At 39.9% G+C, this 24,819-nt stretch overlaps 1 protein-coding gene across 1 annotated transcript; it reads right to left on the minus strand.

Annotated features, from left to right (window-relative positions):
* Positions 1 to 1,194: 1,194 nt before the first annotated feature.
* Positions 1,195 to 19,134, minus strand: LOC114274822 (Gibberellin-regulated family protein). Its single transcript, XM_028216799.2, has 4 exons — positions 18,871 to 19,134; positions 18,672 to 18,722; positions 18,398 to 18,455; positions 1,195 to 1,509 (listed from the first exon to the last, which is right to left on the minus strand). The coding sequence occupies exons 1-4, from the start codon at positions 18,916 to 18,918 to the stop codon at positions 1,328 to 1,330; spliced, it is 339 nt and encodes a 112-aa protein (XP_028072600.2). The 5' UTR covers positions 18,919 to 19,134; the 3' UTR covers positions 1,195 to 1,327.
* Between the last annotated feature and the right edge of the window lie 5,685 nt (positions 19,135 to 24,819).

Genomic DNA, 24,819 nt, shown 5'->3' on the forward strand with positions numbered 1-24,819 from the left:
CACATTTCTACAGAGATTTTTTTTATTTTTTTTTATGACTGGATGTCCGAGCCAACTTACATGCATCTCTACCAAATCCTAAACCCTTTGAGAACTTTAAAATACAATAATTTGAGTTTTATAAATTCATTTTTAATATAATTGATATTTTGAATTAATTTTTTTCTAGATATTTCAAATAAAATTTATGTTGAATATGAAATTCAAAAATATATTCTATTCGTGCAAATTTAAATTTAAAAACGAGACAAATATGTATATCCATGGACTAGGAACATATATACTTTTAAATTAAAAATAGAGACAAATATGTGCACTTTGAATCCTTTTGTATATAAATTGGGAATATATGTCTATTTAAGCATAAAAAAATTAGACAAATAGCTATATATATCCCCTTTCAAATCACCTTTAAATAATAAAAAATTGAGACAGTGTTACATATAGATATATCGATGTACTTTTAAATATTTTTACATCAAAAAAAGAGATAAATATATGGAAAAACTGCAAATAAGTGATGCATTTACAAAATATTTACTAATTCAAGGAAAAACTTATAAGTTTAATTATTAAAATTGATAATTTATTTTACCTATTTATAAATATTAGTGCAATTTTCCCTAAATATATAATCATAAATTTAACACATAATACACTTAAAAATGAAAAGATGCCATAAATTTTCCTTGCCATAGCATGTGTTTCTGCTTATAACCAAGAAAGCTCAATTCTTAAACCTCCGCCCCAAAACAATCTAGAATATGGATTTTTCACAAAAATTTCCATAATTTGCTGAAACCCTTCACATCCTACACAATTTTTTTTTTTGTTTTTTTTAATTTTTTTTTATGTGATATGATAAGTTTGATGGGTCCTACCCGAATTGTGATCATTTTCATTGCATATTTATAATAGAAAGATTTTATTACATTATTCAATAATAAGTGTAATGATTTTTTAAATTTAAAACAATTATAAATTTACATTCCTATTTCATAGCTATTAAATATGTAATGAAAATCTTCTTTTATATACATAAAATGAAGATGATCAAGTCCATCCTACTCATACAGATTAAATTAATAAGCTACATATAAATACAATGTTATGATGAATAGAATATTTCTATATATATATATATATAAAACAGCATACTGATTATTTATTACAGTACATGGGAAATAATAAATAAGTGTCAACGTCGATAACAATAAAATAAAAACACCAAATGAGCACATATCACTCTCTATAAGATTGAGTTTATATTATATTGATAACAAGTAGATTCATTGATTTATTAATTGAGGAGGATAAGGATGAGGAACTAAGGGCACTTGGGTTTGTGGCCGTGGGTTTTGAGGGAGGCATAACAGGGACAAGCATTCTTGTTGCCGTAGGTACCAGGTGGGACGCAATGACATCTCATGCAACACGTTTTGCATGCCCTGTTGCACACCTTCTTTCTCGACGCCTCTCTGCATCTCCTCGAGCATGCATAATTGCAATCTGTTTCATTCAATCATCATCATCATCATCATCATCATTCATTCAAATCCACGTCCAAGTTTTAATTTTTACAATCAAACAACAAATGTGAACAAGCTACTAGTAATAATTATCTCAGAATATTTGTGTAGATTGTAGAGCAGAGAATAAGGGACTGATATTGGTGACTGGCAAGAGTGGTGATAGGATAAAGGGGAAAAGGGAGATAAGTGTGGGATGCAATTCGGAGATGACTATGGGTCATGGCATTTTGTTCCTGGGAAAGATACTGTTTGTCTCAATGCTTTAAATAGTATTTCTCGCATTTTATACATAAAGTGGGCATTTGGGAAGAGACTATTTTAGAGGTTTTTTGATTTTTTTGACTATTTTAATAGACTATTTTAGTTTTTTTGTTTGGAAAGATAAGATGAATTTTTATTTAAGTTGTTGTATTGAAAAATGTATTTGAAATGATGTTTGAGGTTGAAATGACAAATTTGTCCCTAACCTCACTTTTTTCAAAATTGGCCTATAGGGGCAAAAGTGTCATTTTAGCCCGTAGGACTAGACTGGCCCTACCCTTTGCCTACCCTCTGCCCACTGCTTTGGTTTTTGTTTTTTGTTTTGTTTTTTTATTTTTATAAATATAAATTATTAGTTTAGGGTATTATTTGAAGCTTTGGTTTTTTTTTTTTTTTTTTTTGAGGCTATTTTAGCCTCAATTTTGGGTTCCCAAACACCAGCAAAATGGTCCGTCTAATATATCTTATTCTCTTTTTATTTTGTATAAAAAACTTTCGGGAGATTGACCAATAAGTCCCATATTTGAAGTTGTGATCTATATAATCTTATATTTTTTCTTATAATTCATTTAGTTATTTTAGATGTGTAATAACTCATTAGCCTACCACATTAGAGTATTGTGAAAGCCGAATATTGTGGGGGCAATAAAGCCGAGTAACGGTATGAGGACAGTCAATGACAGAATTTGTATTCGGCTTCATCCTAGACGATCACAGAGCCAAATAGTCTAATCGACATTCCAGCCAGCCGAACAAAAGCCGAATAAATAAACATGCAATGGATTAAGGGTGGACCCGACCCTGAGGCCCAAAGGAAAAATATAAATAGAGAAATAACACCCAAAGAAAGGTATGTGAGAACAAGTTTAACTTGAGATATAAGCAACCAAGAGAGTATACACTGACTTATCCGTCGGAGTGCTAATTTCGGCACCCCCGACCGGAGTGTTCATTCCTTTTCGGGTGACTAGCTGAGGATCAAGAGCGTCCCACAGGATCTAGAGAGTATTTCCAAACCACTTCTCCACAATTGCCGCCGTCTGTGGGAATACTCCAGCACATCCATGGCGGGTGTGACGGAAGATCCTCTGGTAGTCGTTGACGACCTTACACCATGAGATGATACCACTCAAAGCAACATGCTTGGGCCAAAGAACATTGCCGCACGAAGGGTCTTGAACTTCGACTCAGTTGCCTAGACCTCACCCTCAACATCAGCACATGAGACAATGTAAGCAATTATGGATCAGGCAAAGCAAAATGAACAGAGGTTGGAAAACATGATGGCTGAGAACGAGCGCCTTCAACAGGATTTGGCCTTGGAGGTGGCAAAATCCCAACAAGCCGCGCGCCAAGATCCGGGACGACCTTTGAGAAAGGATGGTCGACGACCTCGAATTTGGAGACATGATAGTGGCCGTGATTTTGACTCATCATCCCCATAATCCAAAAGGAAAGGACGAGTTGAAGTCTCCAGTTCTTCCAAAGGAAGTCCGCGTGTACGGAATAAGCGAAGACGAAATGATTCAGACGAAGAGGATCAGTATGACCCATTTGTGTGACGGATCACAAGGGCAGTGCTACCCAAAAGTTTAAAGCTCCATCGTTCACCTTATACGATGGAAAATCGAACCCCACTGATCACATTCGTCATTATAAGCAAGCCATGACGCTTGATGTAGATGACGAGGCCCTCATGTGTCGAATATTTCCGAGCAGTTTGGGACCATTGGCAGTCAGATGGTATTATAAATTGGAACTAGCATCGATTAAGAGCTTTCATCAACTCCAAAAATCCTTCAGGGTAAGGTTCATCACTAATGAAGTCTAGCCGAAGCAGGCCGATTCTCTCTGGCAATGCAAATTCAACTAGGGGAAACCCTACGTGCGTATTCGACGCACTATTGGGAATTCTTTAATTTAGTAGATGATGCCTGCAATGACTCCATGGCTATCACAGCCTTTAAAATAGGATTGCATCTTGATAGTGCCCTCTGTAGCTCCTTGACCAGAAGGCCCCCCAAAACAGTTTGGTCATTGATGAAGAAAGTCGAGGAACACTGCAAAGTGGAGGATGATGCCCTGCGGGTCAAAGCCGAGCACAAGGCCAACAAGAGGGCCCCATCTGAAATCGTTCAGCCGATAAATTCTGCACCATCACAGAGTCCTGAACCATGGAATTGGGCTAAACGAGACAAAAGACGAGATTCGCGCCGATCAAATGACCAATGTTCACACCGAGCTAATGAACAACTTCAAGTGGATAGCAGGCGCGTAAGGCGCACGAACAAGAAATATACGAAGTTATCGGAGCTGATCAGCACGGTTATGTCCTAAGTTCAACATCTTCCGTTCTTCAAATGGCCACCCAAGATGGTGGGACCTCCCGACACGAGAAGATGGGATAGGCGGTGCGAATATCACAAAGACCACGGTCATGATACCGACAGTTGCTATGCGTTGAAAGATCACCTTGAGGAGTTGGTACAAGACTGTCATCTTAAGCAACACATCCGAAAGAACAACTCAACCAAAATAGTTGCTTTACGGCAGGATTCACCTTTACTCGGCGTAATTCATATGATATACAACTTGCCGATGAAATCCGCGGTACATACAATTCAGTCGCATCCCAACCCCCAAAAGCAAATCACATCAGTGAAACGGCCCCATGAAGCTACGAGTATTACTTTCAATGATTATGACTTGACCGGCGTAACGCTCCCCCACATTGATCCCTTAGTCATCGAACTACGCGTAAACCGATTCGCCGTTGAACGTGTTCTCATTGACCAGGAGAGCACTTCGAAATTTATGTACTACAAGACCTTTCTCAAACTCGGCTTCACTGAGTTGGACTTGTCTCCAGCTTATTACCCGTTATTCGGCTTCAACGCTAATCCGGAATATCCGTTGGGCAAAATCGCACTACCAGTTCGGGCGGGCTCCTGGTCAGTGGATGTAGAATTTTTGGTTGTCAAGCTTCCTTCGCCGTATAATCTCATCATGGGACGAACTTGGCTGCATACTATGTAGGCCGTGCCAAGCACCTATCATCAACTACTTCGCTTTCCGACTGAACGCGGCATTGAGCAAATTCGAGGTTCCCAGAAGTCGGCGCAGACATGTTATTTTCTTGCCACAAAGACACCAAGAGAGCTGGAAGTGAATTCAATTGAGGTGCCGGATTGAGAGAGCCTCGACGACGTTGGACGGCTCCCAAGTGAAAAGGCAACCGGAGCCCTGGATCGGGTTGAAATTGATGGGAATCCTGACAAATTCTTCATGGTCGGCACCTCCTTGAACAAAGTCGACAAGCAAGAGCTAATTTCTTTCTTACTCGGCAACCTTGATGTATTTGTATGGTCGCCATATGAGATGCCGGGGGTGGATCCATCTGTGTCTCAGCACCGCTTAAACGTTGATCCCAGATGTAAGCTGATTATTCAAAAAAGCCGGCGGTCAGCCGCGGAACACACTGCTGCCGTTGTTGAAGAAGTTGACCAGTTGCTAGATGCCGGGCAATCCGCGAAGTAACCTATCCTACATGGCTGTCGAATACTGTGGTTGTAAAGAAGAAAAATGAAACTTGGTGTGTTTGTGTGGATTTCACGGACTTAAACAAAGCTTGTTCTAAGGATTGCTTTCCCCTCCCCAGAATAGACTAACTCATCGATGCAACGGCACATCATCAACGTATGAGCTTCTTGGATGCATACAGAGGCTACCATCAAATTGCCATGCATCTGGAGGACCAAGACAAAATTGCATTCCTTACCCTAAAAGGAACCTATTGCTATAAGGTTATGCCTTTAAAACTGAAGAATGCGGAGGCAACCTACCAAAGACTAGTCACTGCCATGTTCAAGGAGCAACTCGGCCGTACTATGGAAGTATATATCGATGATATGGTGGTTAAGTCCAGAGAAGAGCAAACACATCTAGCTAATCTAAAAGAAACATTCGGCATTCTTCACAAATACAAAATGAAGCTGAATGCTTCCAAATGTGCCTTCGGCATTGGATCCGGCAAATTCCTTGGCTACATTGTTAACCACTGCGGAATCGAAGCCAACCCGAGACAAATCACAGCAATTCTAGAACTCGGCTTTCCTCGGTTGGTCAAAGAGGTTCAGAAGCTGATGGGAATGGCAGCCGCACTCAACAGATTCATTAGTTGTTCCACGGATCACTGCTGACAATTTTTTCATACTCTTTGGCAGGGTAAAGCTTTTGAATGGACCACCGAGTGCGAAGCCGCTTTGGACAGTTTGAAGACTTACCTCCGATCAGCCCGACTCTTGACAACACCTTCGGCAGGTGATTCACTCATTTTATATCTGGCAGTTTCCGATCGGGCTGTTAGCGTCGTATTGTTAAAGGAAGAACTAGGGGAGCAGCGACCAGTTTATTATGTGAGCAAATCAATGGTTGATGTCGAAACACGTTACCTTCTGTTGGAAAAATTTGTCCTTGCTCTCATCATGGCAGCGAGAAAACTGATGCATTACTTTCAGGGGCATACCATTAGGGTACTAACGGACTACCCCATTCACTCAGTACTCTGTAGTACAGAAGCTTCAGGGCGCGTTTCAAAGTGGGCTCTCGAACTCGGCTAGTATGATATTCAATTTCTGCCCAGAATCTCAATAAAGGGGCAAGTGCTCGCTAACTTTGTGGCCGAATTCACCGGATGTCTCGCCGGCTTTAAGTTTGATCAAATTCAACCTAAGCTGAACTGGAGAATTTATGTTGGGGACATTTGGCAGTTGTATTGTGACGGCTCATCCAACCAACGCGGCAGTGGGGCGGGTGTAGTGATCATGGCTCCCGATGGGGCAATAATCGAGCAGGCTATCAAACTGGGCTTCGATGCATAGAACAATGAGGCTGAATACGAAGCATTGTTAACCAGCTTACGGAACACACATCTCCTTGGTGCACGGCGTCTGCTTGTCTTCTGCGACTCAAAGCTAGTTATCAACAAATTAAAGGGAGAACACGCAGCCAAAAATGACCGTATGGCAACTTACATGAAAACGACGAATTCTTTGTTGGCAAAATTTGACCATCATGAATTAAATCAAATAACCTGGAATCAGAACACACATGCAGACGCCCTGGCCTACCTAGCCTCCGCCATCAACTCAGAAATTAAGCGCACAATTGAAGTAGGATTCATCCCTGAGCCGGGCATTGCCTCCTCAGAGTCAATTCAAATCAATATCGTAGAATCAGGTCTAAGTTGGATGGACCCCATCACTGCATTTGTATCTTCTGAACAGCTCCTGATGGACAAGAAAGAAGCACACAAATTGCGAAACAAAGCCCTGCGATATTATTTAGATTCGCAGGGAAAGCTCTACAAAAAATCCTTTTATGGTCTATACCTAGAATGTGTTCACCCGGATAAAGACGAAGAACTCTTAACTGAAATACATGAAGGTAGTTGCGGTGCCCATTCTGGTGGGCGTTCTTTGGCTCATCGAGCTGTAACATAGGGGTACTACTGGCTGACCATGAGAGCTGATGTCGAGTGTTATGTCAAGAAATGTGAACAGTGCCAAAGGTTTTCCCTTTTATCCCATTTGCCTGCTGAGGAGTTGAGCTCAATCACCAGTCCTTGGCCGTTTGCTCAATGGGGGCTTGATATTATCTGGCCATTGCCACAGGCCCCAGGAAACAAGCGATTCTTGATTGTCGCGACAAATTACTTCACAAAATGGATCGAAGCGAAGGCACTAACACACATTCGAGATACTGATATAAGATGTTTTGTGTAGAAGAATATCATAACACGATTCGGCATTCCAAGAACATTTTAGACAACGACAACCAGTTTAATTGTGGCGTCTATCGAGAATTATGCAGTACCTATAGTATTCGGCCTTATTTCTCCACCCCGGCTTATCTACAGAGCAATGGTTAAGCCAAAGCCTCCAACAAAGCCATCTTGGACGGCATCAAGAAGAGGCAGGAGAAAGCTAAAGGCAGATGGGTCGAAGAATTGTCGAGTGTATTGTGGGCTCATCGCACTACTCTGAAACGATCCACTGGGAAAACGCCGTTTGCTTTATGCTTCGGAACCCAGGCAATCATCCTCCTGGAGATTGGCGTCCCAACCTTGAAATTAAAAGTTTTGATATGGGTAGAAATGAAATGATGTTGGCCTTGGATTTGACTCAAATTGAAGAATAACGAGACCGTGCCCTTGCATCCATGGCACGGTACCAGCAACAGCTTGCTAAGTCGTATAATCAATGTGTTCAGCTACGCCGTTATACACCAGGAGAATTGGTCCTCAAGAAAGTACTTCCAGCTGCCAGGAATCCGGCTGACAAAAAACTGGGTCCTAACTGGGACAGCCTCTATCAGATCGATTTAATCGCGGGAACAAGGGCCTACCGGCTCAAAGACATGTCTAGGAGAAGTCTGCCACCTTCTTGGAATTCCATGCATTTGCGTAAATTTTATCATTAACCCGACTTGTGGGGCATGATAACTTGTTTTGAATGTTTACCGTGTACAACTTTCACTTTTATAATGCAAGACCTCTTATCTCACTATATGAAATTTTAGTTCGAAGATAAAAGCCATTGAATTCGGAGCGCCCTTCGTGGAATTCATGATTGGCCAAGTTAAAAGCCTCCGAATTCGAAGCCCCATCAGTGAATGATACTTTTGGGTTGAGTAAGCCTTCGGATTCAGAACGCCCTTTGTGGAATTCATGATTGGCCAAGTTAAAAGTCTCTGAATTCAGAGCCCCATCAGTGAATGACACTTTTGGGCTGAGTAAGCTTTCAGATTCGGAGCGCTCTTCATGGAATTCACGATTAGCCAAGCTAAAAGCCTCCGAATTCGGAGTCCCATCCATGCAAGACACGTTTGGGCCGAGTAATCCTCCGAATTTGGAGCCCCATCAGTGCAAGGCGCTTTTCATTAATATTATGATTGATAAGCATAAACGCAGTTGATGAAAAATGAAAGATGATCATAACTGAATTTATAAACATAAATTGAAACATGCAAACATTCAAGATAATATGTTTCATTGAATTAATCGATAATACATAAATCGCTTCCAATCTACATTAGGGCGGTACAATATGTTCAGTTTTATTCGGCATCCCCCTCGTCATCGCTCTTCTCGTCTTCGAAAGCCGTTAAGGGAAAATGATGACTCTGATATAACATAACGGCGGCGCCGAATCAACGTCTGCTACCTGGAGAGCCTTGACCCCCCCGTGCTTAAATCCACAGTTCGTGCACCGGCAGACCTCCCCGGCGAGCTTTTCCTTAGTCCTCTATAACCTAACTTTTCGGCCATCATGGAAGCCTTGTTCATAAGACCTGGTCTTTGTGGCCTCTATTGCAAACATGCTTGCAGTATCACGATCGGAAATCACATGACTTATAAGCTATTGGGTCACCCTTTCTTCCACAATCGGGTTAGCTTGGTCGGCCGATTGTGTCTCGGCAGTTTTGACCTTCCTCAATTTGTGCTCAGCCTTCTCCGTGTGAGCTTCTAAGCTTCGAATGCGTTCATCCTTCTGCTCTATCTCCCGCCGCGCGGCACGAAGACGCATGCTGATTTCATAGGCAGTATACAACCCATTCACCGCTCCATGGATGCCTCCCGAAACACTTCGAAATCAGGACGATTGACCATCGACTGCTGGACTTCTGGTGGGAAAATTTGTTGAGCAAACTTGACTGCCACATTTGGTCGTGCACAACTGAATCCGCTTCCGTCATCAGTTTGCTCCCCACAAAAACCGCAAAACTTAACGAGCGCGGTGTCGCACTGGTTTCTCCTCTCGAGCGTGGTTGAGGGGAGCTGCCCCCAGCTATTTTTCCCTTCTGGGTGACCTACTTCGACGATGCGGGGACTAGCGTTTTTCCCGTTCCCTCGACGTCCTGCTCCCCGTGCGCGTAGGCTCGCCACCTCGATTCATCTCTGCGTCCAACTCCGCGAGTGTCCTCCCTTCTCCTCTGCTGTTGAAGAATAATCTTCTTGCTATCCATAAATTGTCCACACTGTTCTTTCCCTCCTTTAATTTATTGACTCTGAACGTAACAATGGCCCCTCCGCGCACCCACCACCCGCCCCATTTATACCTTACAGGTGTAGCACCCCCGAGGCGATCTCATCAATGTTAAATTTCAAAACCTGATGCCGATCATCCCATATGCCCCAGCCGCTCCATGAGCTAATTTCATTTGGCGTTCCAGTTCATGCACCAGCTGGGGCAAGGGCATATTCATTAATCTAATCGGCCAAATGTCCAGGCTTGGTGCTGATCATCTCATGTGCTCCAGCCGCTCCATGAGTTAATTTCATTCAGCGTTCCAGTTCATGCACCATCTGGGGCAAGGGCAGATTCATTAATCTAATCGGCCAAATGTTCAGGCCTGGTACCGATCATCTCATGTGCCCCAGCTGCTCCACGAGTTAATTTCATTCGGCGTTCCAGTTTATGCACCAGTTGGGACAAGGGCAGATTCATTAATCTAATCGGCCAAATGTCCAGGCCTGGTGTCGATCATCTCATGTGCCCCAGCTGCTCCATGAGCTAATTTCATCGGCGTTCCAGTTCATGCACCAGCTGGGGCAAGAGTAAATTCATTAATCTAATCAGCCAAATGTCCAGGCCTGGTGCCGATCATCTCATGTGCCCCAGCTGCTCCATGAGCTAATTTCATTCGGCATTCCAGTTCATGCACCAGCTGGGGCAAGGGTAGATTCATTAATCTAATCGGCCAAAGGTCCACGCCTGGTGTCGATCATCTCATGTGCCCCAACCGCTCCAGGAGCTAATTTCATTCGGTGTTCCAGTTCATGCACATGTCGCTCCATGAGCTAATTTCCTTCGGCGTTCCAGTTCATGCACCAGCTAGGGCAAGGGCAGATTCATTAATCTAATCAGCCAGAGGGCGAGCCCTTGCGCCGATCGGGTTGAGTGCCCCAGCCGCTCCATGAACTAATAGCATTCGGCGATTGAGTTCGTGTAGCTGTGGCAGATTCATTAATCTAATTGGCCAGACGTCGCGGCCTTGAGCCGTTTTACGCGTTAGTTTATCGAATAGTCATGCCTTTCCAAATTGTTAACTGCCGATTCGTTCAGTTATTCGGCTGAATAGCAAAGAGGCAGAGGATGTTTAATTGATTCGGTTAATTTATCGGATATTTAATTTATTCATATGTAGCAAACAGAAAAGCATAAGGAATTGTCATTAATAAATTGAAGACAAATAGTATATGCAGTAAAATGGAAAGTATAGAAAATTTTCATTAATAAATTGAGCACAAATAGCAGTCATTTTACACATGAAAATTACCTTACATTTAAATTTCCAGTAGAAGTAAAGAAATGAAAATCTACTAACAAAAACCTACAAAAACTATGCCTCTACGATGCCTACCAAAAACCAAAATATCCCCTAATCAATCTTTAGGGTCAAACGCCAGCGGCTCAACGTCCACCTACTCGTATGGAATCGGCTGCGCCAATGTCACATTCGTGGCAGTGAGGGCTTTGAGCCAGCCGTGTTTGAAGCCCCAATTTTCGAACTTAGGCACTTCTTCCACGTAGTTTTCCAAGGCGGTGTCCTTCCCAGCTTGGAATGCTTTGGAAATCTCGGAGTCGGCTATTTCCTTTGCCTTCCTCGATTCTTCCAAGTTGGCTTCCAGCTTGGCGATTACCTCCTTGGCTAACTTGAGCACATCTTCGCTCACTTTTGCCCTCTCTTCGGTGGCCAGCCTTAGTTGGTCGGAATTCCTTGCTCGCTCAGCCTCAGAGTCGGCTCTTGCACATTCCTCCGCCGCTTGCAATGCCTCGGAATCAACCCTTTGAGAGACTACCACAGCCTTGCTCTTTTCATTGTCAATTTCGGCTTTCAAGAAGCCAATCCGTTCTATAACGTCATGTTGACGGCGCCGATTTCGGCTATCCTGCCCACCGTCTGCAAAACAAGAAAATAGAGTTACAAAAAACAAATAATAAGAAATATATATATATATATATATGTATCTAGGTGGAAGACTGCAGATAAGGCAAGTAATGTACCAATAAGGCTGATTGAGCGGCTAATGCAATTAACATTAGATCTGGCTCCGCCTGAAATGTGGCTCGGTCAACCGGTAGGGAGATTGAAGAGGCCATGCTCAATGCCACCGCCGGGTCCTTCAAAGCCAACGCATCAGAGGCAATCGACATATTCCTTATCCTTGGTTGAACGGTGAACGGAACAACCAAGTCCGATTCCTCAATGCGCGGCCGTTTATCGGTTTGGTCCTCATCAGGGATGGCTTCTCGCTCGGCGATGTGCTTTTCCCCCCCTTTGCACAGCCTCTTGATCCCCCTGTTCTACCTGCTCCGTCTACGCCGTTTCAGTCTGAGCCATTTCTTCTGTAATAACAGGCAGAGAGGACTCAGCGATGGCGGCGGGTGGAGTTTCCAATCGGGCGGCCTCGACTTTCCTCAGGGCGACCATCTTTTCGGCGTTTTTCCTTCTGGCCAGTTGCGTGAGCGATTCCCCAGCCATATTCTTAGGATAAGCGCTGGGAAGGTCTCCTAAGTCTGTAAAAATGTCTTCAAAGGAGACATCCCCTTGGCTTGAGGTGTATGGAGGGTTGGATGAATTGAGTCTAGTTTCCTCAAAGGCCAAGTTTAGAGCCTCGTTTACTTCAGCTTCCGACTGGTTCGGCTCCTCAGTGACTGCTTCGGCTACTTGTTCTTCCACCTGCTCCGAATCAGAGGCTTCTAAACCAATCTGCCTTAGGTTTTTTAAGTTAGGGAAGATAAGGGTTGTAAGATGCTTTTCGCCTCTCGGAATTAGAATGTTGTCTGCCGCCGAAAACGTTGCGTAAGTCGGCTCGTATCGCAGGAGAATGTGGGCCGCCCTCTCTTGTTTCTGACGGCTTGGACAGCCAAAGAACTGTAGTGCAATTTTAATTTCCGCAAGTACAGCGTCGTCGGCTGAAACCAACACTTTCTTCAAATTGTTGCCTGCATAAACAAAACGGTAAGTACATAGAAGGAAAGCCGAATACATATATGATAATAAAAAAACAAAAATGAGCTATATGGCCACCTAGTTTGCCTTTCTGCCTTGGCACGGGATCTAGGCGATCTTCACCCTTGCCGAATTCTCAGTTGCCTTGGACAACGACCATTACATCATCAACACGCTTGCCAGAGCTGGCAAGCATAGTTACTAAGTGATGATCGGTATCCTTGGCCCTGAGAAAATAGCGTCCCAGCTGGCCAGTAGACTTGGCTAAGGCATAACAATGCCGAATTACAGATATGCCAAGGTTAATCCTAAGGCATCGGTTCAACTCTATAATCCCCATTATGATTCGGAAAAAATTTACGTTAGGTTAGGAAGGGATTAGACCCCAGTGTCGAAGGACGACCCTTAAAAACGGGTGAAGGGGAAAACGGACTCCGCTCTCAACAATCGATAGGAGAGGAAAGATGATTGTACTTTCATCAGTCCTCTCCATATCAGTGGTGCTGTTTGCCACGAGTGACAGATGGACGTCGTCGGGGATGGAATAATGGCGTCAGAAATCAGAAATTTGATCTGCAGAAAGGAGTTCTTTCAAATGTTTTGCCATCCTAGCTAGCCTAAGGATTATGCAAAACTAAAAATAAACAAGGAAATGAGATTCGAAGTGAAGGAGAAGAAAACTTACAAGAAGTAAAAGAGACAATGAGAAACAGGAGGAAGTTGCAGAAGTCGCGAAATAAAGGTATATCAAAAGGCAAACCAGAAGTTTTGAGTATTAAAAAAGAACTTACATTTGAAAGGATAACATAGTTTCAAATCGCATTAAATGAAGACAGCGTACGAAGAGGCGGGAAGATGTAATGGTGCCTAAAAAGCGTGTGTTCTGACATACGTTGAAATGAGGTTACCCGCCGTTCTTTCCTTGACTTTTCAAAACCGAAACCAAACATGCCATTCAAAACCAAATATGTCAACTAACTGGCGTTAATAGGATGTTTCGGGGGCAATTGTGGGAGCCGAATATTGTGGGGGCAATAAAGCCGAATAACGGTATGAGGACAGTCAAGGACGGAATTTGTATTCGGCTTCATCCTAGACGATCACGGAGCCAAATAGTCTAATCGGCATTCCAGCCAGTCGAACAAAAGCCGAATAAATAAACGTGCAATGGATTAAGGGTGGGCCCGACCCTGAGGCCCAAAGGAAAAATATAAATAGAAGAGCATCAGCCAAAGAAAGGTAGGCGAGAACAAGTTTAACTTGAGATATAAGCAACCAAGAGAGAATACACTGACTTATCCGTCGGATTGCTAATTCTGGCACCCCCGACCGAAGTGTTCATTCCTTTTCAGGTAACTAGCTAAGGATCAAGAGCGTCCTACAAGATCCAGAGAGTATTTTCAAACAACTTCTCCACAAGTATCACATTTGAAAAAAGTATATTAAAGAGTTTTTTAGTGTCACATCATACCTGCCACGTTAGAGTATCACATTTGGAAAAAGTACATTAAAGAGTTTTTAATTTTTTTGGAGTATTATATCATACTCGTTATGTTGGAGTGTCACATGTCACGTTTGGGAAAAGTACATTAATGAATTTTTAATTTTTTTTGAAGTGTTACATCATAACTGTTACATTGTCACATTTGGAAAAAGTACACTAAGTAGGCTTTTTTTTAGGAAAAGTACACTAAGGAGTTTTATTATACCCGTTACGTTGGAGTGTCACATGTCATGTTTGGGAAAAGTATACTAAGGAGTTTTTAGTATTTTTAGAGTGTCACATCATACCCGTCACGTTGTCACGTTTGAGAAAAGTACACTAAGAAATTTTTATTTTTTTTAAGTGTTACATTATACTCGACACGTTGTCACATTTGGAAAAAGTACATTACGAAGTTTTAATTTTTTTGGAGTAAAAGTTTTGGAATGTCACATTATATCCGTCACATTGTCATATTTAGGAAAAATACACTAAAGGGTTTTTAATTTTTTTTTGAGTGTCACATCGTTGAAATGTCACATTAATACCTGTCACATTGGAGTATCACATCATACCTATCACATTAATAAAATGGTATAGTTGTCTATCAAAACACTACCAAAATAAAAAATAAGACCACATGGAAAGAAACTCTACACTAATAGGACTTAACAAATCAATAGAAAAAATTTGGAACTAATTAAAGTACTTGTTTGTGAGATAAAATTTAGTGGTAAATATCCCAAAAACTTCTCCATCAAATTAAAAATTATTTTCATGGTGTTCATTTTTTTCTCCCTATATAACTTCCACATATATCATATTGTGTACACATGTATACTTGTGTATATGGTGACAAAGTTTTATTCAAATTTTGATTTTTTCTAATGATGAAATTTTAATTCCGAACAAGTGAGAAGAAGATGGCAATGGTAGTGGGCGGTAGGTGGGGAGTGGAAGGGTGTAGCTATTTTAGGATTAAAAGGGTTTGCATATTTTTTAGAATTTGTATGGGGTACTTAGAAGTGGGTGTGGCTAGAAAGTGTATGCGTGCAATTAGAAATTCCCCCATTTTTCACATCATTCTAGCATACCATAGGTATTGGTGTGAGAATCTCATTCTTGGATTGATTATTATTGCGTATCAATAGAATGAGAATTGTTATTTCTGCCCCATTTTATTTCAATCCATTTCAATTTCAATTAATTCTGTTCAAAATCACTAAAACTCTCCTAAAATTTTATTTAAAATTTTTGTGACAAATATTTATATGACATAGAAGTAAACAGAGAAAGGGGCGGTGATGATTTGCGGCGGTGGCCGTAGTGATGTGCTCCATAAGGTGGGCTGTGGACAGGTGCTTTTCTGTGTTTGGTGGTGAAGGATAGTCTTTGTGAGAGGTTCGAACTTCCTTGTTGTCTAACAAAGAAAGGGGTGGGAGCCAATAAATGAATTTCCTCTCTTTTTTATTTTATTTTATTTTTTTAATACCCTTAGCGACTAAATTTAGTTTTTGTCGGAAAATGCATATCTATGATGACTATTAAGTTTTATAGCCAAATCTAAATCAATGGCGACTAAAATATTTGTCGCCAAAAGTTTTAATTTGGCCACTAATAAATATTTTGGTCGGAAAAAGTAATATAATCACAATTAATTTTATTTTGTCACCAAAACTTAATATTTGACGACTGATTTGTTTGGTCACCAAAGAGATATCATAATAATACGCCTGTTTTTCACGGCTAATTTTTTTTTTTGTAGGGAAAATGTATTATATGACGACCAAAAACAGATTTAGTAGCCTAAAATGTACAATAATGGCGACTAATAAACTTTTTAGTCACTAGAAGTTAAATTTTTAGTGACTAAATTTTTTTTCAGTCACTAATATGTAATATATAAGGTTTTAAAAAGCGGCCGCAACCGTTACGTAATGCCGTTACGTAACGGTTGTGGTGGTTACCGCCACCCGTTACGACCGCTTTTGCAGTGTGATTGAGATTCACTAGTGTGTCGGCTGTAGCCGTTGACGTAGCCGTCGTAATGGTGTCATAACAGCCGTAACGGCCTGTTACGCACCGTTACGTAACGGTTTCGAACTGCTTCTTTCAAAAAAACACATAAAAAAAAAATTTGAAAATGGGGGAAGAGGGATAGAGAGAAGAGGGAAGATAAAGAGAAAAGATGGAGGAGCAAGAGATAGAGAGAAAGAAGAGGGAAGATAAAGAACATGTTATTGTTTTGTTGAAGCTGTAAGACTTATGCTATTCTATTTAGTTACTATCACTCAACCATTTTATTTGTGTGTTTATCTATATATTGTTTAAAAATAATAATAACAATAAGTGTGATCATTATCTATTTGGCTTTATTAAAATATGTGTATATACGTATATATATTTAGGCTCATATTTATTCTCTTTCTTTTGTCATTATTTATCTTATATATAATAGTTAGTGATTGATTTTTTGTATGATATAAAGTCATTAATTATTAAAATAAAATGTAAAAACTCAGTTTATAGTGATTTAAAAATATGAAATATATTGGATCATACTTGAAAATTTATAAAAATTGATCAATATTTATTTTAAACCTAATAAATATGATCATGAAAAAAATATTCGTATCGGTAAGTTTTTCAAATTGTGTGAAAAATAAATAAATTCACGGTTTCGGTACACTACAAGAAAAAGCACCTTTGGTGACTAAATTTTTAGTCGCCAAAAGTCCATTTTTAGTTGCCAAAAGTCAACTTTTTAGTTTTCCCGACTAAATTTTTTAGTCACCGGTTTTGTTGCGAAAACACGGTCGGGGAAGGTATTGGCGACTAAAAAGGTTTTAGTCGGCAAAAAACAGGTCTTTAGCAACCAAAATTTTGGTCGCCAATAGTAAATTACACTTTTTGAAATTATACATTTACCGACTAATCTTTTAGTCGCCAATAGTCAAGAAATCGCCGACCAAACCTTTTAGTCGCCAAAAGCAACACTTTTGGCAACCAATAATTTTAGTCGCCAAAAATCGTTCCGTGAAAAAAAAAAATACTAACTTTTCTTCCGCTGAGATTCAAACCACCAACCTCCCACATTCTAAACCTTAAACAACACACTATCTCCATTATGCCTCTACAACACCACATGATTATATATGCAACATATATTATTTATATAGTATATTGACCCATATTAATATAAAACTATATATATAAACATAATTATTTTTATTCAATATAATTTATGTAAAAAATAAATTATTTACTAAAAAAAAAGGAGATCATTTTTGGCGACTAAATCTATTTTTTAGTCGCCAATTCTATACTTTTGGCTACTAATTATATTTTAGTCGCTAAAAAAATTAATTCCCGCCTAAAAATAACCACTTTTGGCGACTAAACTTATTTTTAGTCGCCAAAAACCTCCACTTTTGGCAATTGTAGACTTTTAGCTACTAAATTTTTTTTAGTAGCCAAAAAGCTTCAGTTTTGGCTACAAAATTTATTTTTGTCGGTAAAACACGTATAATCGGCGACCAAACTATTTTTTAGTCGCCAAAGCCTATACTTTTGGCTACTAAATGTTTTTAGCCGCAAAAAACCTTCACTTTTGGCTACTAAAATTTTTTTGGTCGCTAAAACCCATATAATCGGCGACCAAACTGATTTTTAGTCGCAAATACGTATACATTTGGCTACTAAATTGTTTTAGTCGGCAAAAGTCTTCACTTTTGGCTACTAATTCCATTTTAGTCGCCGAAAATGCTACTTTCAGCGACGAAAGGGGATTTTTTAGTTGCCAATTCTGCTTTTTCTTGTAGTGGTAACCGCAGCCGTTACGCTACGGCCTTTACACCTTGCAACCGCAACCGTACCACCGCCACTGTTACGGCGACCACAACTGCTTTCAGAATCTTTGTAATATATGCCAACTAAAACATTTTAGTAGCTATCCCCTAAACCAACGCTGACTGAAAAAGTTTTTAGTTGCAAAATGTGACATTTTTGGCTAGTAAATTCCTTTTGGTCGCCAAATTTAGTCGCCAAAAGTGTAAATTGTTGTAGTGATACAAAACTTATAAGCAAAACCAAAGTGATAACTTACTGATCTTCTTGGGATGATATTTTTTGTAAACAGCTACTCCAACACTGTTTTCATCTTTCTGTATTCAAAAGGAAATAAGGAAAGAGAATTACGAGTGGAAAGCATAAATAAGAATTTTAATTGAAGGACTTGATGAGAAATTTGTAGACAGAAAGGGAAAAACAAGAAAAAATGAATTACAAAATTTTGATCTCTAAAGACAGTCTTGGGAACCAAACCAACTTGATAAATAAATCTAATACCATGAATTCCAGCATTATTGAATGATACTCACACTAGCAAGGGAATCCACAGCATTGTTAAATGCTAAAACTTCAGCAAAAGCCTGATAAAAATATAAAATAAAATAAAATTATGCATCAATAGAATTGAAATCTGGTCAAAGAAATACTTACTGTATGTATGTTTGGATAGCTAGAAAATTTGTTGTTTGGGTGCAAAACAAGCTAGAAAATGTTTAATGCAAGTAGTACCTGGAAGAGTAGGATGGTGATGATGAAAATGGAGAAAAGCTTCTGCATATTTTGTGTTTGTGAAAATGGCTGAATTATATGAATGAGGAGAAGAATTGGGAGGACTTCTGATGGAAAATGGTTGCTGGGTTGATGGAGAAGGGAAGCCTTTTATTTATAGTTTTTTGATTGCGTTGTAGTGTGTGAATATTTTCAGACTCACATGCAAACAAATATAGTCACAGGCTTTGAGTTGAGTGCACTGGAAAATATTTTGAGGAAAAAGACTACGAGTCTTTTTTGGAAGCTACTTTCACTTTAGTTTTTATTGCTTTTGCAGTGGTGTGTGTGTCACAGAGTGAGTGTGCACAGCTGTTGATTCTTTGGCTGGTGGTTGAGTATGGAGAAAGAAAGAAATGGTCCCCTTACCAGCTGGTTGTGATGTCTCATGCGTACCTCCATTAGAGTTTGTGAATATGTGAGACAAAGAGACTGATGCACGTTGTTTTGTCACAGAGTTTTTGAAATTTATGAATAAGTAGGGTAAATGCAAAAGACACTAGTAGACACAAGATGGCACGGGTTTGGAATGTTAAAATTTAATCGAGACATGAAAAACATCATAATGATGATCAAGACCCATTGTTTTGCCATGGTTTATGATGGATTTTGGGTGAATTCTAACATTTAGGCCGTCAATTTCACGATTTTGCCATTTTTACAAATATTTGATTCACCTGTACTTAGTTTAGATGAATCAAATTTTGTTTAATTTTTTTCAGTACGCTTATTTCTTATTATAGGATTTGATTTTGAGCCTAACTCAAATATTTTCATATTTGGGAAATTCTTATTTTATTTGATTTCAGCTTGATTAACAAGTAATTAGTCTAGGATTTGGTATTCCTCTTTGCTTTAGGTTTCTCAAGTATAAATTAACATGTACATCTTAAGACAAACCAGTTAAATTTAAAGAATTAATAATATTATGAGAGAGAATCTTTTTATCAAATTCGTGCTTGTTTTTTTGGGTTCAAGTGTTCATCCCTGTGGTCAAGCAAAGGAGAGACAGAGGTGCACGGAGCAATAGTTCATTGAAGGGCTTGTTTACTGTATTTGTGGATAACCTACCAAACTCAGTGGAGCCTAAAGGTGTGTTCAAACTCTTCACTAAGTTTGGAATAGCAAAGGATGTCTTTATCCCACAAAAGAGGAGGAAAGCCACACGCACAAGGTTCGGATTTGTGAGATTCGACTGCTCGGTTGCAGCAAGCATTGCAGTTCAGAAAGCAAATGGGTTATGGGTGGATGACAAGGCACTTGAAGTCAAATATGCTGAGTATGCTAGAGATCAGAACATTAGCAAACCTCAACCCATCCCCACCAGAAGAAATCCTGCTGTTGTTGAAAGAAAAGGAGTCTACATCCAGCGTAAATCCTTTGCTAATGCCTTAAAATCAAACATAGGCATTCCACAAGGTAAAGCTTATTCTACCATTACAGTGAATGAAGATGGTCATGGGTGGTTGTATGAAAGTGTAATAGTAAGACTCAAAGAAGAGTACACCTTATCCAGCATCAAGCAAGCGCTAAAGGATAAAAAGATGGGCAATATTCTTGTCAGAAATGGAGGAGGGAAGGATGTTGTCCTAACATTCAAGTCCAAAGAAGAGATGAAATCTAATTTCACACTAGTTAATGAATGGCTAAAGGAGTGGTGCGAATTTGCTACAGAATGGAAGCCAGATATGCACCTTGAGTAGGAGAGATGTTTATGGCTAAGATGTTATGGAGTCCCACTAAACCTTTGGAACAGAGACACGTTTACCAAACTAGGAGGAATATGGGGAAAGGTCCTAAACCTTGATAGTAATGCTTGCCAACCAGTGTCCTTTTGTTATGGCAGAGTTAGGATTGCAACTAAATGTATAGAATGTATTAACAAAGAAATACATCTGGAATGCAAGGGCAAAATCTTTCCAGTCTTAGTTTATGAAGAACAAACTAATATTGAGAAAGATTATATTTCATCCATTGATTCTGCAGAAGACTGCAGCTCCAATATGATAGCCAGACAAGAGCATGAAGATCCCATAAGGATTGAGGAAGATAAGGTGACCTGGCAAAGAGAATGGAGATAAATGATACTGAGCTGGCATCTTTTAATGATGTGGATCCTATTCAGAGGGTAGAGCAGACCTATAGCAGAGCTGAGGTGGACAAGGTAGTTGAAGAATCTAAAGTGGAACATCACTGTGACAGAGAGGAAGGGGATACGGCAGTTACAGAGACAAAAAATGGCATGGGGAGCAGCTTTGAAGATGATGCACGCATGGCAGACCCACAAAAAAAAGGCTGCTGAACTCAGATCACTAACCAATAATGACAATCAGAGGTTAGAAGGCCATTTGTACACACCTGGTTTTATTAGGAGCCTCAGTGCATCTGCACGGCTTAGACCTGGCATAGACTTGGAGATTGATTTGGACCATATCCTTAATGAACCTGGCCCATCAGTTTCAAACCTTAACAGAGTTATTAATCTTAGCTCTGCTAATGGTGGATCACTTGGGCCGTCAAGGACCAAATCGATTTCAGACACACCACATTATAAAAGGGCTCAATCTGGGAAGTGTAAACCCAAATCTAAAGTCAAGCTGAAAGGAAACAAAAAAGTAAGTCTAAGGTACTCACTCAGTCTGAAATCATCTCCAGTTTCGTCAAGTTTCATAGGCTTAAAAGGGCTTCCTCTAGTAAGCCTTCACCAAAAAGGGCCATATTCAGAGCTGCTGTTGCAGCTATGTCACTTTCAGCTTCATTTGAGAATGGTGATAGAAGGGAAGGGAAGATATATCCTAAATGAAGCTCAAGCTACAATGCAGATAGGGATAGTTCTAGGGCTCAACTTCAAAGGTAAGAATTCTGATACTCTCCACAAAATTGTTGAATTAGAACTCAAAGATAAAGAAAGAAATGGAGGAGAGGAGAAAGATGGGCAGTAAACAGCTTTAGCCTAGGTGATTTTGGTGTTCAATTTTGTTAATTAATGAAGCTACTGTCATGGAATGCTAGAGGATTGGGAAAAGCTGAGAAAAAGGAAGAAAGAAATTGCTTAGGGAAAAACAAGTGGAAATAACACTCTTTCAAGAAACAAAAAAATCCTTTATGGCCAAGAAATAGTATGGAATTTATGTTAGTTGATTTAGAGGGATCTGCTGGAGGCCTGTTATGCATTTGGGATCCAGAGATCTTCAAGTTACATAGCTGCTGCAGTAATAGGAGATTCATCATACTCTCAGGTGCACTCCATAATTTTTTTTGAATGTATACTGTTAAATGTATATGCCCCAAATAATGCTAGCAGTAGAAGCAAATTGTGGGATTGTCTTATTAACCTCAAAAGAATCTTCCCTAACCCATGGTGTATGAGTGGAGATCTCAATGAGATTAGAAATATTGAAGAAAGGATTGGATGCTCTAGAAGGGACAAAGGGATGAAAGAGTAATGAATTTATTGATAGAAGTGAGCTAACTGATTTACCTTTGCTTGGAAGGAAATACACTTGGTGTAATGCACAAGAAAATGAGAAATGGAGTAGGATTGATAAAATTATGCTTAGCCCCGAATGGTTTACCAAATTCAAATTGAAGTTATGGGGCTGCCTAGACTTCTCTCTGATCACTGTCCTCTCTTGATAAGGGAGGATGAGAGGGATTGGGGCCCAAAACCCTTCAGGTTTATTAATGCCTGGACCTTGCACCCCTCCTTTCCCTCTTTCTTGGAAAGCATCTGGAAGGAAACTTCTGTCAATGGAGGACCTGGGTATAGTCTTTTGCAGAAGCTAAAGTTGTTGAAGCTTGTTCTCAAGAAGTGGAACTGTGGTGTCTTTGATAACATTTCCTCTAAATTGAAAGTAGCTGAGGAAGAGTTGCATATATTGGATCTCATTGCTAAAGACAGACCACTGATAGATTCAGAAAGAGAAAGTAGGAGAGCGATGATAGGTGAAATATGGAATCTTAGCAGAATGTTGGAATGGATGTGGCAGCAGAAATTCAGAGTTAACTGGACACTTAAAAGGGACAAAAATACTAGGTTCTTCCATGTAATGGCCAGTTGTAGACAAAACAGAAACGCCATCAATTCCATCTCTGTTAATGGTGTTACTCATGTAGATCCTGTCAAAATCAAACATGAGGCCCTTCTACATTTTAAGAAATAGTTCACAGAAGATTGGGCTAATAGGCCATCTTTAGGAGGTGTGTTCAAATCAGTTGCAGAGAGTCACTCTTTCCAAGAGTTAGAAAGTGAGTTCTCTGAAGCTGAAATTAAGGCAACTGTTAAAGAATGCAATGGCAATAAAGCTCCAGGCCTAGATGGCTTCAATCTGTTATGTTTGCAGAAATTTTGGAAGGTTATGAAAAAGGAGGTTCTCATGTTCATCGAAGATTTCCACACCTACGGCAGACTTGCTTATGGCCTTAATAGTTCCTTCATCACACTTATCCCCAAAAATGAAAATCCTGCAGGATTGGGGGACTATAGACCTATTAGTTTGGTGGGCTCCGTTTACAAGATTATCTCAAAAGTCCTAGCACATAGACTGAAAAGAGTTCTTCCTGAAGTAATTGGAGTTACTCAATCTGCTTCTCTTAGAGGAAGGAATATTGATGGTGTTCTTATTGCCAATGTAGTTGTGGATAGTTGGAAAAAATCCAAAGAGAAAGGTATCATCATTAAACTAGACTTTGAAAAAGCTTTTGATTCAGTTAATGGGGAGTTTCTTCTTTCTATGCTCTCTAATTTTGGTTTTGGTCCAAAATGGGTTGCTTGGATGAGAGAATGTATCTCCACAGTAAGGCTTTATGTTCTAATTAATGGATCACCAACTGCAGAATTCTCTCCACAAAGAGGGTTAAGGCAAGGCGATCCCCTCTCCCCTTTTCTGTTCAACTTACTAGTAGAAGGTCTCAACATCCTTAGGACTAGAGCTCATAAGCAGAATCTTATTAAGGGAGTAAAAATTGGGAGGAAGGAAGTAGTTATTTCTCATTTACAATTTGCTGATGATTCAATCATCTTCTGTGAAGCAGATATGGAGCAATTAGTAAGCATTAAAAGGGTGCTTTGATGTTTTGAGCTACTCTCTGGGCTGAAAATAAACTATCACAAAAGTGTTTTATGTGGATATGGTGTTGGTAATGAAGTCTTATCAGCCATGGCTGACCTCCTCAATTGCAAAGTACAAGGCCTGCCTCTGAAGTTCATAGGTTTGCCCCAAGGTGCTAACCCTGGGAAAAAGTCCACTTGGAAACCTATCATAGAAAAAGCCAAATCAAGATTAGCAGGCTGGAAGAGAAAGCTGCTGTCTTTTGTAGGAAGACTCACTTTAATCAAATCAGTGGTATCCAACCTTCCTCTTTATTACCTGTCCCTATTCAGAATGCCTTTGGGGGTGGCCAAAGAGCTAGAGAAAATTGAAGCTTTCTTCCTATGGGGAGGTACTGAATTGAAGAAGAAAATTCATATGGTGAAGTGGACAGAAGTAACAAAAAGTGCAAGTCTTGGAGGCCTAGGAATATGAAGAATTATTAATGTCAATACTAGCCTCTTGTTAAAATGGTGGTGGAAGTTTGGATATGAGCCTAAAGCTCTTTGGAGAAAGGTTCTCTGTAGTAAGTACTTGATTGATAAAGATAGGTGGCAGCCAATCTTAAGGCCTTCCTGCAAATACTCTAGGGTGTGGAGTGACATCATATCTATTGCTATCCATAACCAGCCCCTCTGCAAATTCTTTTTGGACAACTTTCTAATTAAGGTTGGTGATGGAAAGAGAGTCAAATTCTGGTTTGATAAATGGTGTGGAAACATTTGTCTCAAAGATGAATTCCCAAGTCTCTTCAGATTATCTGCTAATAAGGAAGACACTCTACCCTTGTTCTATGATAAAAGATCATCTTCAGGGAATT

The sequence above is a fragment of the Camellia sinensis genome, chromosome 3 (genome assembly GCF_055761805.1).
Source record: "Camellia sinensis isolate YWXY chromosome 3, ASM5576180v1, whole genome shotgun sequence".
Classification (NCBI taxonomy): Eukaryota; Viridiplantae; Streptophyta; class Magnoliopsida; order Ericales; family Theaceae; genus Camellia; species Camellia sinensis.

What these genes read in the sequence shown, in the direction of transcription:
- LOC114274822 (XM_028216799.2), bottom strand. Translation starts at nt 18,918, where the DNA reads ATGCAGAAGCTTTTCTCCATTTTCATCATCACCATCCTACTCTTCCAG. An exon ending in TCACCATCCTACTCTTCCAG is followed by an intron (nt 18,723 to 18,870) that starts GTACTACTTGCA and finishes TATTTTTATCAG; the next exon opens with GCTTTTGCTGAAGTTTTAGC. An exon ending in ATATCATCCCAAGAAGATCA is followed by an intron (nt 1,510 to 18,397) that starts GTAAGTTATCAC and finishes TGAATGAAACAG; the next exon opens with ATTGCAATTATGCATGCTCG.